The 16,370-nt window shown below is 38.4% G+C and overlaps 1 protein-coding gene across 1 annotated transcript; it reads right to left on the bottom strand.

Moving 5' to 3' along the window:
- Positions 1-13,572: 13,572 nt before the first annotated feature.
- On the bottom strand, positions 13,573-14,023 carry LOC147607790 (histone H4). The gene has a single exon (XM_086789787.1). It carries the CDS (start codon positions 13,979-13,981, stop codon positions 13,670-13,672), a length of 312 nt encoding a protein of 103 aa, XP_086645913.1. The 5' UTR covers positions 13,982-14,023; the 3' UTR covers positions 13,573-13,669.
- Between the last annotated feature and the right edge of the window lie 2,347 nt (positions 14,024-16,370).

Consider the following 16,370-nt stretch of genomic DNA (forward strand, 5'->3'; position numbering starts at 1 on the left):
AGGATAGTTTAGTCTCTTGACCCCATTAGAAAATTCGTTTAAAAAAACAAAAAGGTGGAATCGTCTCCGTTTTTTGGGCAAGGGAAATTTTCTCGATATCGGGTGGAATCGTCCCCGTTTTTCGGGCAAGGAAAATTTTCCCGATTTCAATTTTGGAATGACCACCAGATTAGTCTCGTGTCCGCCAAACATTCGAGGGCGAGGCCCCGAGTGGGAAACCCTACCCCAAGCAAGAGGAAGCTACTTCCCCTGCTAAACAACCGGGAATCCGGTACGTGGAGGGGGCACAAGGGTCTCACTAGCAGCAGCTGGTATCAGAGCGTTATTGTAAACTTACAAAACAGCAGCAAAAATTGCCAAAAAATTTAAAGTAAATCTGGGAAATAATGTTTTCACTTGTTAAGATTATGTTTGAAATGAACTTCATAAATTGAAAACTCATAAATTGAACTGGATTTTTAGATGGATACCCCAAATCTGTCTAGCATTCTTGAACTCTCCTAGAGTCAGGATATGATCGCCTTTGCCTTCATAATTCTCATCAACTCCGCTACAACCCGAGAAAGCAGAGTGAGACTCGCTCGTCACTTTGAGGATCTATACTTTCCCGATCCAATAGAGCGACGTCAACATATGCGAAGTATTCGCGTCAATACCAATCAACAATAGAGACTCAGACAGAATATCTCGCTAACCATGATCTTGCTGCTAAGGCTAGGAGTTATTCATTATGTACAACTCTATAATCACTCACCCCAGAATTTTAGAAATTCTTGCCGTATTTTTAGACTTCTTAGCCGCTTTATTCCTAGGAGAAGAATTACAGCACCAATATTAGTGATGATGAATCGTGTATATCATAGCATGTCTCCATCGCAATATTGCCTTTTTATGCATACGCAATTGAGGGGGTGACTTTTGGAGCCAAGACGCTCTATGTATATATCAAAAACTTTTGGAGCCGAGACGCTCTATGTATATATCAAAAACTTTTGATAATAAATGATGTTTTGTAAAAGATTCCAAATTGTTTTTGTGGTTGTGAATATTGGTTAAATTATCAGAGTGAATCTTGTTTTCAAAAACTATAATGGAATATTTATTTGTTTAAGAAATAAATCTCAAAAATTAAATAGTCATAAATCCGATGACAAAGTTAAGTTGACAAAAATATCGTTTTGTCAAAATCATGATGCGCGCAGCCCGTGGGGTAGGCAGCCGGATCCTCTTTCCGATGATGAAGAGTTCGATCCGGATGTTCGTAAATCCCTGCACCCGATCCCAACCTAGTCCCTTCAAGGGTGAAGGAGAACATTTAGGAGAAGTAGTGGAAAAATGGATCGAGGCAACGGAAGAGTATTTTGATGTAACCGGTTATAACGAGAAGAGCAAGATGGCTCTCGCTAGATTGAAAATTATGGAAACGGCTAGGGTTGCATGGAGAAACCATTGCGAGACAAACCATCTCGACCGAAATACCCAGACCTAGTCAGATCTTAAAGCTTACCTCAGGAAGAGGTTCTGTCCTCCGAGCTTCCTGGAAACCAAAATGAATGAGTTCTTGGAACTGAAGCAGGATAGCCGGACGATTGAAGAATACCATCAGGCATTTGCATATTCTCCACTTTTAAATGAAGAGCAGGTGATGGCCAGATTTCATTCGAGGGATGAACGAGCCATTGGACACTTTAGTGAAAAATACCAAACCAGTCTCAATGTGGCAGAAGCTATCAGAATGGCAAAGGACTTTGCCAAAGCATTTGTTAACATCCCGCCGAAGCCTGCACCCTCAAACTTTAAAAGGTTCCAAACCCTGGGAAGTGCTTCAAACTTTCCACCCCCAAAGAGGCAGCAAGGCCCTAATTAGAATCAAGATGCTGGGAGATTCAGAAGTGAAGGAAGACCCTTCCCTCAGAACACTTTCTCAAGAGCCCCACCTTTTTCAAGGATTCTCAGAGGGATGAGCTTAGAAGTGAGAACAAGTATTTTGGGTGTCAGGGTTTCGATCACCAGCTTAAAGAATGCTCGACTCTTGCCATGTCAAGAGGACAGGGAAGTCAAGGACCTAGAGTGCAAAGACCAGCCCCTTCGAATTAGTCCAATCACCGTCTTGCAAAAATCATGGCAAATCCCAAGACGGCTCCAACTCAACCATCTGCCTCTATTTAGAGTAATCTCAAAACTCCCTCCCCAGAACTGGGGTAACCAAAGAGAAAGAGTTCCGCCCCAATCTACAGCAACCAGAGCAGTTACGACGATAGCAGTAGTGGAAGAGGAAAGAGGTCAGATTATGCCGCGATTGAAAACCAAGGGCCAAATCATCAATTCTCTGTCATATCCATGCTCCAATTGAGCATAAGGGTAAGCCATTTAAGCTTTTGATTGATTCAAGAAGTACTCATTCATTTATTTCCCTAGGATGCTTGCGTAAGCTAGTCTTAGAACAGAAATCATGGAAACCTATGCAAGTTGAATTGGCCAGTGGAAAGATTCTTTTCACTCACTATGAGACAAATTGTATTCAGTTTAAACTAGATGGAAATGTGAACTGACCAGTTCAGAGTCTTACCTTTCAGAGTTTTCGACGGAATCCTTGGAATGGATTGGCTCCACAAAAATCAAGCTGACATTCACTGTCACAATGGAACCATTTCCTTCCATGACCTTCATGGGAACAAAGTTCAAGGAACTGGAATTTTTGGATCCCCCCAAATCTGCAATTAGTAAAAGCTTCTAGGTTACTGAAAGGACTTAGAAAGAAGCAGCTCATTTATGTTGTCAGAATGAATCCAGTAGACACAAAGTTAAAGGCTAAAGATCCAGAATGGTTAAATGAGTATGATGATTTATTCCCAGCAGAGCTAACGGAGATGCCTCCGATTCGGGAAGTAGATCATGAGATAGAATTGACCCCCGGAGCTCAGCGCGCACGTACAAAATGCCAGTCCCTGAAGCCATTGAACTCAAGGAACAGCTTAGGCAGCTGTTAGAATAAGGGTTTGTAAGACCCAGTGTTTCACCTTGGGAAGCACCAGTTCTCTTTCAAAAAAAGAAGGATGGAACGTTAAGACTCTGTGTGGATTACAGAGGTCTCAATCAGCTGACAGTTAAGAATAAGTATCCTATCCCCAGAATTGATGAGCTTCTGGACAGGCTAAATGGAGCCGAGATCTTCACAAAGATAGATCTCAAATCAGGGTATTACCAGATTAGGATTAATGATCAAGATATCCCAAAGACAGCCCATCAATACTCGCTATTGGCACTATGAATTTATCGTCATGCCGTTTCGATTGACAAATGTCCCAACTACATTCAATCGCCTAATGCAAGACATTCTCACGAAATACTTGGATGATTTTGTTCTTGTTTTCTTTGATGATATTCTGATTTACTCAAAGAATGCAGCTGACCATGAAGTTCACGTCCGTAAAGTTCTTGAGATTCTAAGGAAGCACCAACTCTTTGCAAAAAAGAGAAAATGCACTTTCTCTGTCAACCATGTTGAATACTTGGGCTTTCTAATATCCAAAGATGGAATTTCTCCAGATTTTACAAAAGTCCAAGCAGTCATCGACGACTGGCCTGAACCAAAGATAGTGAAAGAAGTCAGGGGATTCTTGGGATTAATTGGTTGGTATAGAATTTTTATACCTAAGTATGCTCTCATAGCTTCCCCCCTGACTAATCTTCTCAAGAAGAATACCCTGTTTCAATGGTCTGCCAAGTGTCAGAGCGCTTTTGATAAGCTGAAGACTGCCTTGGTAACCCAATCACGTTCTGAAGTTGCCAAATTTCTCTACCCTTTGAGGTAGTAACTGATGCCAGTGGTTTTGCCCTGGGAGGTGCACTTATGCAGGAAGGTCATACAGTGGCCTATGAATCCCGAAAACTCAGAACGCATGAGAGAAATTATGCTATCCACGACCTGGAGCTACTTTCAATAGTCTATGCCCTGAAGTTATGGAGACATTACCTACTGGGTCAAAGATTCACTTTGATGAGGACAAATCATCACAGCTTAAAGTGGATCTTCACTCAGAAGGATCTCAACATGCACCAAAGAAGGTGGATGCAGACCCTGCAAGAATTTGATTTTGAAATCAAGTACCACCCATGCAAAGAAAATGTGGTAGCAGATGCCCTCACCAAAAAAGCCTCCTTGCTTGCAATCACAGTGGTGTCAAATCCATTGATTAATGAAGCAAGAGAGAAGATCATGCAGGATAGATTCTTTGGCCCTATTGCTACCCTACTTATGCAGGAAAGCAAAACTCCTCATTCGGGAGTTGAACCAAGTTCAAGGGTACAGCCTGGATGAAGGGATTATGTATTATAATAGCAAGCTATGCATTCCCAATGATAAGGGGACTAAGGGTCAAATTCTGAACGAAGCCCATGACAGCCTTATATAGCAAGACATCCAGGTTTCATCAAGACCTACATGTCTGTAAAGAAAAGCTTCTTTTGGCCTGGACTAAAAAAGGATGTACTTAATCATGTACGTCAATGCCTGAGGGTCAAATTCTGAATGGAGCCCATGACAGCCTTATAGCAAGACATCCAAGTCTCATCAAGACCTACATGTCTGTAAAGAAAAGCTTCTTTTGGCCTGGACTAAAAAAGGATGTACTTAATCATGTACGTCAATGCCTGATATGTCAGAAAGTCAAAGCCGAGAGAGTAAAAATGCCTGGGAAGTTACATCCATTAGACATCCCCCATATGAAGTGGGAATGTATCAGTATGGATTTTATTACTGGACTATCTTCAGTGCAATCAGGTTACAACTCCATCTTCGTGGTAGTTGACAGACTAACCAAAGTTACCCATCACTGCAGTGGATGTGGCCAGAGTGTTCCTCAAGGAAATCTTCAGATTGTATGGCCTACCCAAGAGAATAATAAGTGATCGAGATCCAAAATTCATGACAAGATTCTGGACTGCATTCTTCGAAGCAGTAGGAACTTTCTTGGATCTCAGCACAGCTTACCACCCCAAAACCGATGGTCAAACAGAAAGGGTGAACCAAGTAATCGAAGATATACTTCGGTCATGCTGTGGTGGCAGAGGGAACCCAAGAAGTGGCTAAGCTATCTGCACCTAGTCGAATTCGCCTACAATGCTTCTTATCACCGAAGGATCAGGATGAGCCCTTTCAAAGCTCTGTATGGACAAGACTGCCTAACACTATTAACTTGGTCCAAACCATTGATTAGGGTCGAGATGTCCAGACACATGCTTGACGACATGGAGCAGCAGATGCAGTCAATCGACACCTCAGAGTGGGGATCTCCCCTCATGAAGTAGGTGCCTTTTTCTCATCATTACCTCCAATTTTTAATCAATAAAATGAGATATTTTCATCTCTCCTGTTTCAAAACTAGATCCAAAAAGTAAGCTGAACTGACCCAAAAATGGTCAAAAATTGACCAAACTGATCTAGAAAATTCTAGAATTAGTTTGCTTGGTTAGAGGCTCACTTTTTCCTATAAATAGAAGCCTCCCCCTTCGTAAAAGCTTAATGGTGTTTATGCTCTGTTACTCTACTCTGCCCCCTGAGCCATCTACATTGAATTTTTTAATAATTCAATTGTTTTTGGCCTAATCCTCTCCAAAGTGAATTGGTGGGCCACTCTTGCTTCAAACAAGAGTAGAACCCTCAATCCCTCAAGCCAAAGGAGAGCTTACAAGCTCCATGTAATCTAATTTTCTTACTTGTTTAACGAAAAATCTATGGTTTTCTTAATTTTTATGTTTTACAAATGTTGAATTAAATTCAAATGCTGTCTTTGATAAAAAGACCACCCCCTTCTCCTCTTTACATTCCAACCTTTCTCAATCCTAGAAAGATTAACTAAGGGATTAATTAAACTCTTCTTATTGTTTACTCTCTTGAATTTAGAAAATTATGTAGATTAGAGTTCTATAAATCTAATTTGAGTTAATTTAAGATAAATAAAGAATGATAAAAATGAGAAATGGTCAGCCATACAAAGGAGGTTATGGCAAAATTTTCCAGAATTTTGTGAAAAAGAAAGTTTATTTTTATGTTATTCCAAAAGAGTAATTCCCACCATTTTTGCATCTAAAAGAAATATTCTAATTACTCCATGTACATATTCACCTATGAATATGCATGGATATCACTGATATTAATTATTAAAATTGATTTCTATGCATAGAAAGATGTATGATGAAAATTTTTTAAAAAAAATCTTATTTCTAGGCATAGAAAGATGCATAATGAAAAAAAATTATAAAAGTGTTATTCTCATTAAATTTGATTTTTGTGTATAGAAAGATGCATAATGGAATTTTTTTATTATAAAAGTGTTATTCTTATTAAATTTAATTTCTATGCATAGAAACATGCATAATGGAATTTTTTTTATTACAAAAGTGTTATTCTTATTAAAATTGATTTTTATGCATAGAAAGATGCATAAAGGAATTTTTTTATTATAAAAGTGTTATTCTTATTAAATTTGATTTTTATGTATAGAAAGATGCATAAAGGAATTTTTTTATTACAAAAGTGTTATTCTTATTAAAATTAATTTTTATGCATAGAAAGATGCATAAAGAAATTCTCTTTATTTTAAAAAGTGTTATTCCTATTAAAATTAATTTTATGCATAAATAGATGCATAAAAGGACTTTTTTGTTATTCCCATTGAAGTTGATTTTTATGCATAAATAGATGCATAAAGAATTTTTATATCAAAATTAGAATTCTCTTAAATTCTATGTTTAAATTCTATGAGTAATTGATAAATGAATAATTAAATACTCTAAGAGAGAAATTTTAATCGTTTTATATTCACACGGATTGTAAAAAGAAAATTCAAAAAATCTATCGAGATCGAAATATTCTGATAAATGATAAATTTATTCCTCATTGAAATTTCATAACTAATTTAGAAATCAATTAAGTGAATATTTAAAGAAAGAAATTCAGTAAAATAGTAACTGAATTATCAAACCTTTTCGAGAAAGATAGTTCAGGAAAAATATTATCCGACTCGAACCTTGAATCAAACTATGATCAAGACCAAACTCTTTCGACAGTTTCGAGGAAAGAAGATGTGATGAGTTTAGAAAAATACACTCTAAAATCCCGCCAAATCTGCAACTAAGTTTAAGACCCTTCAAATTGACTTGTGGATCAAGGTTATAGAATTCAAAGAATTTTGGTATGGAATTCAAATTTTCGATCAAGAAGTTTTGGGATACTGGTTCAAGAAATACTCCTTGTCCTCAAAAGAAAATCAAACTGAAAATATGCATAGAAACCCTGTTTTCTTAAAGGACTATCTTACGCCAAAATACTGAAGGAAGCATTTGGTATATGTTTTTCTAAGGGAAGTTCGGTTGCAAACAACAGCTGGCGCAGGGAGTGTTCAAAGGGTAGCTCACGCGGCAAAGCCTGCTACCCAGGTCTTGACCAACCTTTGTATGGTTGAAAAATGGTACGCTTCTTGTACGATGGAAGAGGGCCGACAAAGCGATCCTTGAGTGAAGTGCCAGGACACCTAAGGAGGATCCTAGAGGGTTCTGCTCGCGGTGCCTAGGACACCCATACGTATGTCATGAAATGGACGAAATGATTAATGTAATCTGTTACTAGATCTCATTGTGCTGACCAGTTAGTCTCAACAAAGAGTCCAAAGTGACTGTTTTTTTTTTAGAAACAAGGGACTGGATGGAATTTTTGAGTTATGACATCTGTAACCAATAACTGTTTGTCAATGGATTATTTTATATGTAAAAGTTTTAAAGAGGTGTGTGCGCGTATCTGTATTCGAAAGCAAAAAGTTAAGAAAAGCATTCAATTATGGGTGGGTGAGTAATTGTCTGGTTCTACCGATTCTAGTGGTTAGATGGTGGTGGTGGGTGGTGGGTGGCTAACCCATGGGCCGGATGGGGTGCAATCAATGGAGTCTTAATAATTAAATTAAAATAATAAAATACGCTTAGAATTCAAGTAGTTAAATAAAAACCTGAAGAATTTCTCAAATGAGTAGATCAATGGCTGTGTCTAACTTCAGTTAGAAAAAAAGCGTTGATTTCCTCAAATGATTAGTTCAACTTTGCCTGATTTCGATAAGGAAAAAAGCATTGATTTCTTCAAGTTAAGTCAGTAATAGTTTTCCTTCCATCTTGTTTAATCAGGTGAAGGATAGTTTAGTCTCTTGACCCCGTTAGAAAATTCGTTAAAAAAATCAAAAAGGTGAAATCGTCCCCGTTTTTCGAGCATAGGAAATTTTCTTGGTTTCGGTTTTGGAATGACCACCAGATTAGTCTCGTGTCCGGACATTCGAGGGCGAGGCCCCGAAAGGGAAACCCTGCCCCGCGCAAGAGAAAGCTACTTTCGCTGCTAGCAACCGAGAATCCGATGCGCGAAGGGAGCAGAGAAGTCTCACATATACAATTTGATTGAGAATGTAGCAATGTAAAGAGAGTAGAGTGTTTGAGGGCTTACAATTCAAAGCAAGTACTCATGCTCATGAACATTACAACTAGCATGTAATCATACTTGCATTACGCTTTTCATCAAAACCTTTTTTCTTCAAGACTTGCAATGGTCATCCAACCAAAGAGAAACAATAATACTCTCATCAAGGCATAGCAAATGCAAGAAACATCATGGAATACCAATAAGCTTCTAATTTTGTGTGTTGATGAAGAAATGACTCTTTTCTTATGTAGATTTGTGGACTCCCTTTCTCTGTTTTTGTCCTCTTTCCAAGAAGCTCCAAGACTCCAAGATCATTAAGAAAGCTCCATGAATACCTTCTTTAAGCTCCCAATTACATTACCAAATCATGTAAGTCTTCTTCTCATATACCAAGCATTGGATGGAAGCCAAAAAAACAAATCCCTCACAAGAAGAATTTGCCTCCAACCCTAGGATACTTTGGAAGAAAATATCTCTCACAATGTGATGATTAAAGCCAAGTAAAAGTTACTTAATAGCTCTCACAAGGATTAGCCGAAGTAGAGGTTGCTTAATAGCATGAATTAATAGCTCTCTTAAGATCTCTCACAATGTGGTGAATAAAGCCAAGTAGAATCTACTTAATAACTTATCACAAAGATTAGACAAAGTGGAGGTTGATTAACAACATGGATTAATAGCATGGCAACATTAATTAGTAGCTCTCACCACACGACAAGAAGCCTTCAAAGAAACAACGTAGGCTATATAGATGATGAAATCGCCGCCGTTATCCCCCATTAGATCACCAAGATCCTTGAAATTGCCTTCTACAACCTTAAGGGTGCCTCAATGGTGCCTAATAGCCATGATATGGCACTCTAATCTCAAAAAACTTGCATGAGAAAGAAAAGGTAAAGCCACCACTCGAACTTATTGGCAATTCACTACATCCCACCATGTACCATCAATTCCTGTATTACCATGCATAGGTGCAACCTCCTCTACGAGGGCAGTGGCCATTACCACCCATGGCTCTTGAGAGACATACATATCTTGCAATAAAGGCGATCTCCTAGTGACCATATGTAATTTAACAGCTAATAGGATAGCCCATTCACTAGTAACATGTTCCCAAGAGATCCCCATCTACCCTAGCTTAGTTCCTACACTTTTCCATGGAAAAAATCGAATTGGTCGTTGCATCTAATGCAAAGTTTTACCTGTCCATGGCAATAAACGCAAGAAAAAAGATATCATGATGTTGATCATAATGGATGGTTCACTTTGAGCCGAACATGCAAAGGCCAACCCTGAGCTTTCCACTACCAAACTTATTATTTATCCTTGTAGAAATCCATGCCAACAAAGCATGTGAATCAACATCAACTCTAATCGAATAACCCAAGTGGCATGTGATGCATTCTCTTTGTATGACCTTCTTGTTCTATCCTAAACCAAGCAAATCTCTCTCGATACACCTTATTAGAGCAATTTTTTGCATATTAATCATAATCCTGACGCAAGAACAAAAGTATCCCAAATAGCCATAACCTCTTGAACATTATCTCTTTGAGCCTTAAGGAACATGAAAGAATCATCTACCAATGCCAAGCCAACCATCTGCTCTTCACTTAGAAGTGTAAGTCCTACAACTTTACCATCCTCCACTAGCTTATCCAATCAAGATAAAATTGGATGTGTAACAGTTTGCAAACAAAGAGGGCTAAGTGGGCATACCTTACCAATCTTGTCAAATGAATGGGCTCAATGACCCCACCATTAATCATAACCTAGCCATTTCATATTGGCCAATAGTATAAATCAAAGAAGGCATGCCCAAAGCTCGCATAAGTTGTAAAAGAAAAGACCAACTAACGAAATCATAAGCCTTTTCAATATTCATTTGAATCAAAACAACCTCTTGCCTCGAATCCCTTGCATAATCAATTCCAATTTGTAGATTCAATATTTTATGCAAAATATTACAACCTTTGATAAAACCATATTGCCTTGGTTGAATCAAAGTAAGACGAAAACATTCAACATGTTGACCAAGACCTTTGCAAATATCTTCACAAGACCCCCATCATTGTGATTGGTCTCCATTGACATAGATTAACTAAGGATGTAACATTAGGAAGTAGTGTACAAACCCAATCTTCCAACTCACAAGCATGATACCTATATACCACTCCTCCTAAATAAACGCGAGAGGGGCCTTTATCTCATCTACATACTTCGTGAAAAGCTCATTGGGACTCCCATCCCATCCTCCACTTTTAGCTTTAGACAAATGCTTCAACACAACTTCCACCTCATTCACAAAAAAATTTCTTCCTAATTCATTTGAAAAAACATCTAATACTAAGTGCAAACCAAGTGAAATAAAGACTCTCTAGCTACAATGACATCAAGAGAAATAACCTCCTACAAATGCAACTAATTATAATAGATGTCCATACACACATCTAGAACGCAACAAGATCAATAATCAATACTCCTTGTCTATCCTATGTCTTGGCGACAATAAACTCATGTGCATGCTTTTGTTGCAAACAATCAAAGAATATATGTGACTAACAATAAGAATCCATTAGGGCATTCATCAATAAGAATCCATTAGGGCATTCATTCAATCCATCAACTTATATATCACATATTAATTCTCATGCAATGATGCAACTTGATGAAAGAACCAATCAATAACTATCTTGATATCAAGCAAGAACCGTTCTCTTGATCCACTTGGTTGAAAGCAACAAATACTTTATTGGGTTCCACAAATTCTTCCTAAAAATATGATGTACTATGAATTCCTTACTGGGGTGAGCAAGCTTTTGAATATTGAACATACAACACTCCCAAGTTGACACCCCAACAAAAGCCATGACCACATATGTTGTTTCAAAACTTAATTGGCAACACATTGCTACTAAGCTTCTCCAACAATTCACATACATTAAAATCACCCAACGTAAATCAAGCTTTAGTGTTACACAAACACAATAAATTGTCCCATAACTAATGATGTTGTGCAATACAAATAGTCACCTACAACTCCACAAGCCAGTATGTTTTATCCTTCACTTTCACAACAAAGAACCACCCCCAAACATCGTACATAACCAATGATAGCTTAAACTAAGATTTCAATGCAACTTGCCCCTAAGATTGTAGTGAGGTGTGCACTATAAAACCTATGAAAGTCCTTGTAGTCGTATACTTGTCTAGCCATGGAATGTTGTTTATGCTCCACAACACAAATAGTATCCCATTGACCTTGAACACAATAGGTTACACGTGATAATTCTTAGACAATAAACACACCTTTTACATTCCAAAGAGAAGTCTTCAAATCCATCAAAACTAAGCAAATCAATACAAGTTCCACCATCGACCTCTATCCTTAGAATATTACTAAAGATCCTTAATGCCTTCTCTCTCCATCTGTTCCAATGCTCTTCATAGTAACATACCCACCTATTCCTTCTCAAATAGATTTTAGACATCACTAGGTAATATATCCTCTCTCCACTTGACATTCGATACTTCTTGTCCAAGGCTTACACCATATCCCCTTTTTAATCAAATAGAAGATACATCTACAAGTTCTAAAATCAACTTGCTACTCAAGTATTGTGAACTACAAAATAAGACTCTGAAGACTATGCTTGCACACCTAAACTACACTAAAAATTTACTTAACTCGCTGCTGGCATAAAAAAATGGTGTTAGAGCACCAACACGTTTTATATCTCTGGTACGCGTTCATCACTAGTACCCCGTGTTTTTGTGTGTAAGCTTATGTTTGCCTTGCTTGAGCTAATCAACTACACAATGCTACGCATTCACCCAACAACTACCTCTTTCCAGCCATGCCCTACCAATTGAATAAAATAGCAAGTGAGGCATCGAATTAAGCTTGGCCAACTCAATTTTTTGAATTTTACATCTCTGTGCCCAGATTTGACACCTACGCCTGTAAAACGCCCAGCTCTGTCTAGTCCATCGATGGCATGGCACTGTCACTCTTGACCAGCTCAGCCGGCTCTGTAAAGCATTTTTGGGGAGCCTTTAACCACATATTACCTCTTGTACCCAAAGGCGACAAGTAAACAAAGTGGTTTCATCTTCATCCTAGCTTCACCTTGTCAGATGTTAGAGGACGCTAAAACAAAATTATATCTATCTTTTCTCTGATTCAGACGCTTCAATAAATCAACTTAGGTCACAAAATGTAAAATTGTAAAAGAAGCTTAAACCTTACAAATTCTAAAATTGAAGCGGAGTATAATGAAAATCCATTGTACTTTGACTGTGCTAGATATGTTGGTTTAGGTGATCTTACAACAAATACGTATATGGAACTAGTTTGGATAACCAAGACGAAGACTAATCTATTGTACTCTCTTTTTAGTTTCAATCATACATCTTGCTCCTTTGAAGAGAATTTTACTTTGAAGAGAATTCCTTCTTCAAAAAGAAAGCTTAATAGTTGGGCCTCCCAAGATGCAAATCTCTTTTACAAAGACATTTGGGCATTTTCAAAACCTAATTTTCCCAAACGTAAATTTTTACCCTCAAGCTTGTTAACATTCAAGAATTTACCAAAGCCACCCAACACTATGATTAATCCTATAAGAATAGGCATATAAACATGGCCAATGAAGCCACATATAATAGGTTATTAAGAGTCAAAGCCAAGGGGAATTAATTATTATCATGGATTTGATATCAAAATATTTAACATCTCCTAAATATATTAAAGCTTAGATGAAGGTTACTATGAATAACCTGAGTTAAAAAACATGAGCACTTTGAAACTCATATAGATGGGAACAAAAGATGAATTGCAACTCGTGATTCTTCACTTTTCTCATAAGAGTTCAAGCAACTGCATAGGCAAGCAACAACCACCACACAAAAGTTCAAAACATGCCCAACAATTCAAAAAACAAGTCACAACAGATATAAACATTACCTACATACGTAATATTCAAGCGACTATGTTGTTCTAGGTACTCCCCAATGCAAGACCCACAAGCATGAAACTTATTTCTCTGTTGAACCACTGCATTCTTTTATCTGCACAGACGTCGCACGCACCCTTCATGCTAATGATTACAACACAAGAGCACAGCGATTTTCAATGCAGCCAGGCAGAGAAACATATCTCAAGGGAAGGGGGTGGTGTTGAGAAACACCGTGAGGTTGGGAAGGCCTCATCTAGCCGCCGAAGCCGTAGAGTGTGCGGCCCTGCCTCTTGAGGGCGTACACCACGTCCATAGCCGTTACCGTCTTGCGACGGGCGTGCTCAGTGTAGGTCACGGCGTCTCTGATGACATTCTCCAGGAAGATCTTGAGGACGCCCCTGGTCTCTTCGTAGATGAGCCCGCTGATGCGCTTCACGCCGCCCCTACGGGCCAGCCTCCGGATGGCCGGCTTGGTGATGCCCTGGATGTTGTCCCGCAGCACCTTGCGGTGGCGCTTGGCCCCGCCCTTGCCCAGCCCCTTGCCTCCCTTGCCGCGGCCGGACATTGTTATCGGACACAAATGGATAAAATGAGAGGCCTGTCTTCGCAGGAGGTTAGCAGTATAACTCGATAACCAGGAAATTGGCTCTCTTTATAGCATTCACCAAAGGAGCGGTTTCTTTCGAATTTCGAATTTCGAATTTTGCCGCTTTCTTTGGGGATTGGGATTTCCCAGTAGTTTGAAAATCAAATAATTCGTTGGAAGGATTTCGGCATGAAAAATTGGGTTTCTCGCAATTGCCAATGCGCTCTGACTGTCAATGTAGATAGAGGTGGCAGACTCCTGTTCAACACCCAAATCAGCCATAAGCCGTCTGAGCCACACACACTCAACCGTAGCTGTGAAAGCTGCTCTGTACTCAGCTTCACAACTAGAAGTGGCCACAGTAGGTTGCTTCTTGCTCAACCAAGATATGCATGAGCTACCGAGCATGAAACAAAAACCACTTGTGGACACTCTTGTGTCATAGCAACCAGCCCAATCTGAGTCCGAAAAAGCATGTAAATCTGGCGGCAACGATCCCCCCTTGGGATAAAACAACCCAAGATGTATGGTGCCACTCAAGTAGTGAAAGATGCGTTTAACTGCCTTCCAATGCTGAGACCCTGGGCTATGCATAAACCTGCTCACCTGTGAGACTGCAAACTGAATGTCTGGCCTCGTAATGCATACATAAATGAGGTAACCAACAGCTGTCTGATAGAGTGTGACATCAAAGTGATCTCCAGCATCATGAAGACTCAACTTCAAACCTGTCTCCATTGGAGTAGCAATAGGCTTGCAGTCTTCAAGGCCAAATCTCCGCAACAATGTCTCAATATACTTTGTCTGACACAAAGCAATACCTCCATCACACTGCTTAAATTGTATCCCCAAGTAATGATGCAAATGCCCCAAATCTGACATCTCAAAAGAGGCATTCGAATCAGCCTTAAAATCAGCAATATGACTCTCATTTGGTCCTGTGAGCAGCATGTCATCGACATAGAGAGCAATGATTAGATGTACACCATCCACACGTTTAACATACAAAGTGCTTTCTGTTGGACTATTCTGAAACCCATGTGCAGTCAAATATGCATGTATCTTTTCATACCAAGCTCGTGGAGCTTGCTTTAAACCATATAAAGCCTTTTTCAACCTGCACAGTTTGTTTTCCTACCCTCTTTGAACAAAACCACGAGGCTGCGATTGTAAGATTCCTCCCCCAACCCCCTTTTTGATGTCTAGTATCTTCCCCTGTAATCAATCCCTCTTCAGAAATATAAAGACCTTGTTTCTAACTGTTTTAACCTAGAGAGAGAAAATATTCTAGAGAGAGAATATTCAAATTTTGAATATTTTTGGATAGAAAAATATCTCATATAATTAAGATGAATTCCCCTGAAACAGAAATTCGAAAAGAATTTTCAAATGTGCAATTGGAATTAATTGGAAATAGGTATAAATAACCTTAGTCTAAGGGTCTACATTTTCAGAAATCTTTAGACTATGGTCCAATTAAGGTTCCTAGGGGCCAATAGCATCAATACATGTGTAGGGAGGAGATAAATCCAATTTGTAAAAAGAAGATACCCAAAAATGAGTAAATGCTCACATAAGGTGAAGATCTGAAAATGTACAAGGTTTATTAGTAAAAAAAACTATGAGCAATATTAAAAATATGAGATATTTTGGGTATCCAAAAATGAGTAAATGCTCACATAAGATGAAGAGTTGAAAATGTACAAGGTTTATTAGTAAAAAAAAACACATATGTAAGGAAGGGGAGTTCTTTAAAGGAGGTGCATATTTCACATAAGATGAAGAGTTGAAAATGTACAAGGTTTATTAGTAAAAGAAAAAAACTATGACACATATGTAAGGAAGAGGAGTTCTTTAAAGGAGGGGCATATTTCACATAAGATGAAGAGTTGAAAATGTACAAGGTTTATTAGTTAAAAAAAACACATATGTAAGGAAGGGGAGTTCTTTAAAGGAGGTGCATATTTCACATAAGATGAAGAGTTGAAAATGTACAAGGTTTATTAAAAAAAAAACTATGACACATATGTAAGGAAGGAGAGTTCTTTAAAGGAGGTGCATATTTCACATGCTTGAATGAGTTTTAAACTCATAAAAATTGAGATATTTCATCTCTCCTCTCTCCTCATTCAAGTCTAGTTCCAAAAAGTTAGCTTAACTGACCTAAAAATGGTCAAAAAGTGACCTAACTGACTTGGAAAATTCTAGAATCAATTTGTTTGGTTAGGAGCTCAAATTTTCCTATAAATAGAAGCCTCCCCTTGTTGGAATATAATGTCTTATGCATTGTTACTCTACTCTACCTAAGCCAAGAACTGTGAATTCTTTAATAATTCACTAGTTTTTGATACTTCTCTCTTTCTTCAAT

Source organism: Cibotium barometz, chromosome 54 (genome assembly GCF_041138505.1).
Source record: "Cibotium barometz isolate CiBa-2024 chromosome 54, ASM4113850v1, whole genome shotgun sequence".
NCBI lineage: Eukaryota > Viridiplantae > Streptophyta > Polypodiopsida > Cyatheales > Cibotiaceae > Cibotium > Cibotium barometz.

Bases quoted from the DNA above. Each gene is read 5' to 3' on its own strand.
- LOC147607790 (XM_086789787.1), bottom strand. From the start codon at position 13,981: ATGTCCGGCCGCGGCAAGGGAGGCAAGGGGCTGGGCAAGGGCGGGGCC.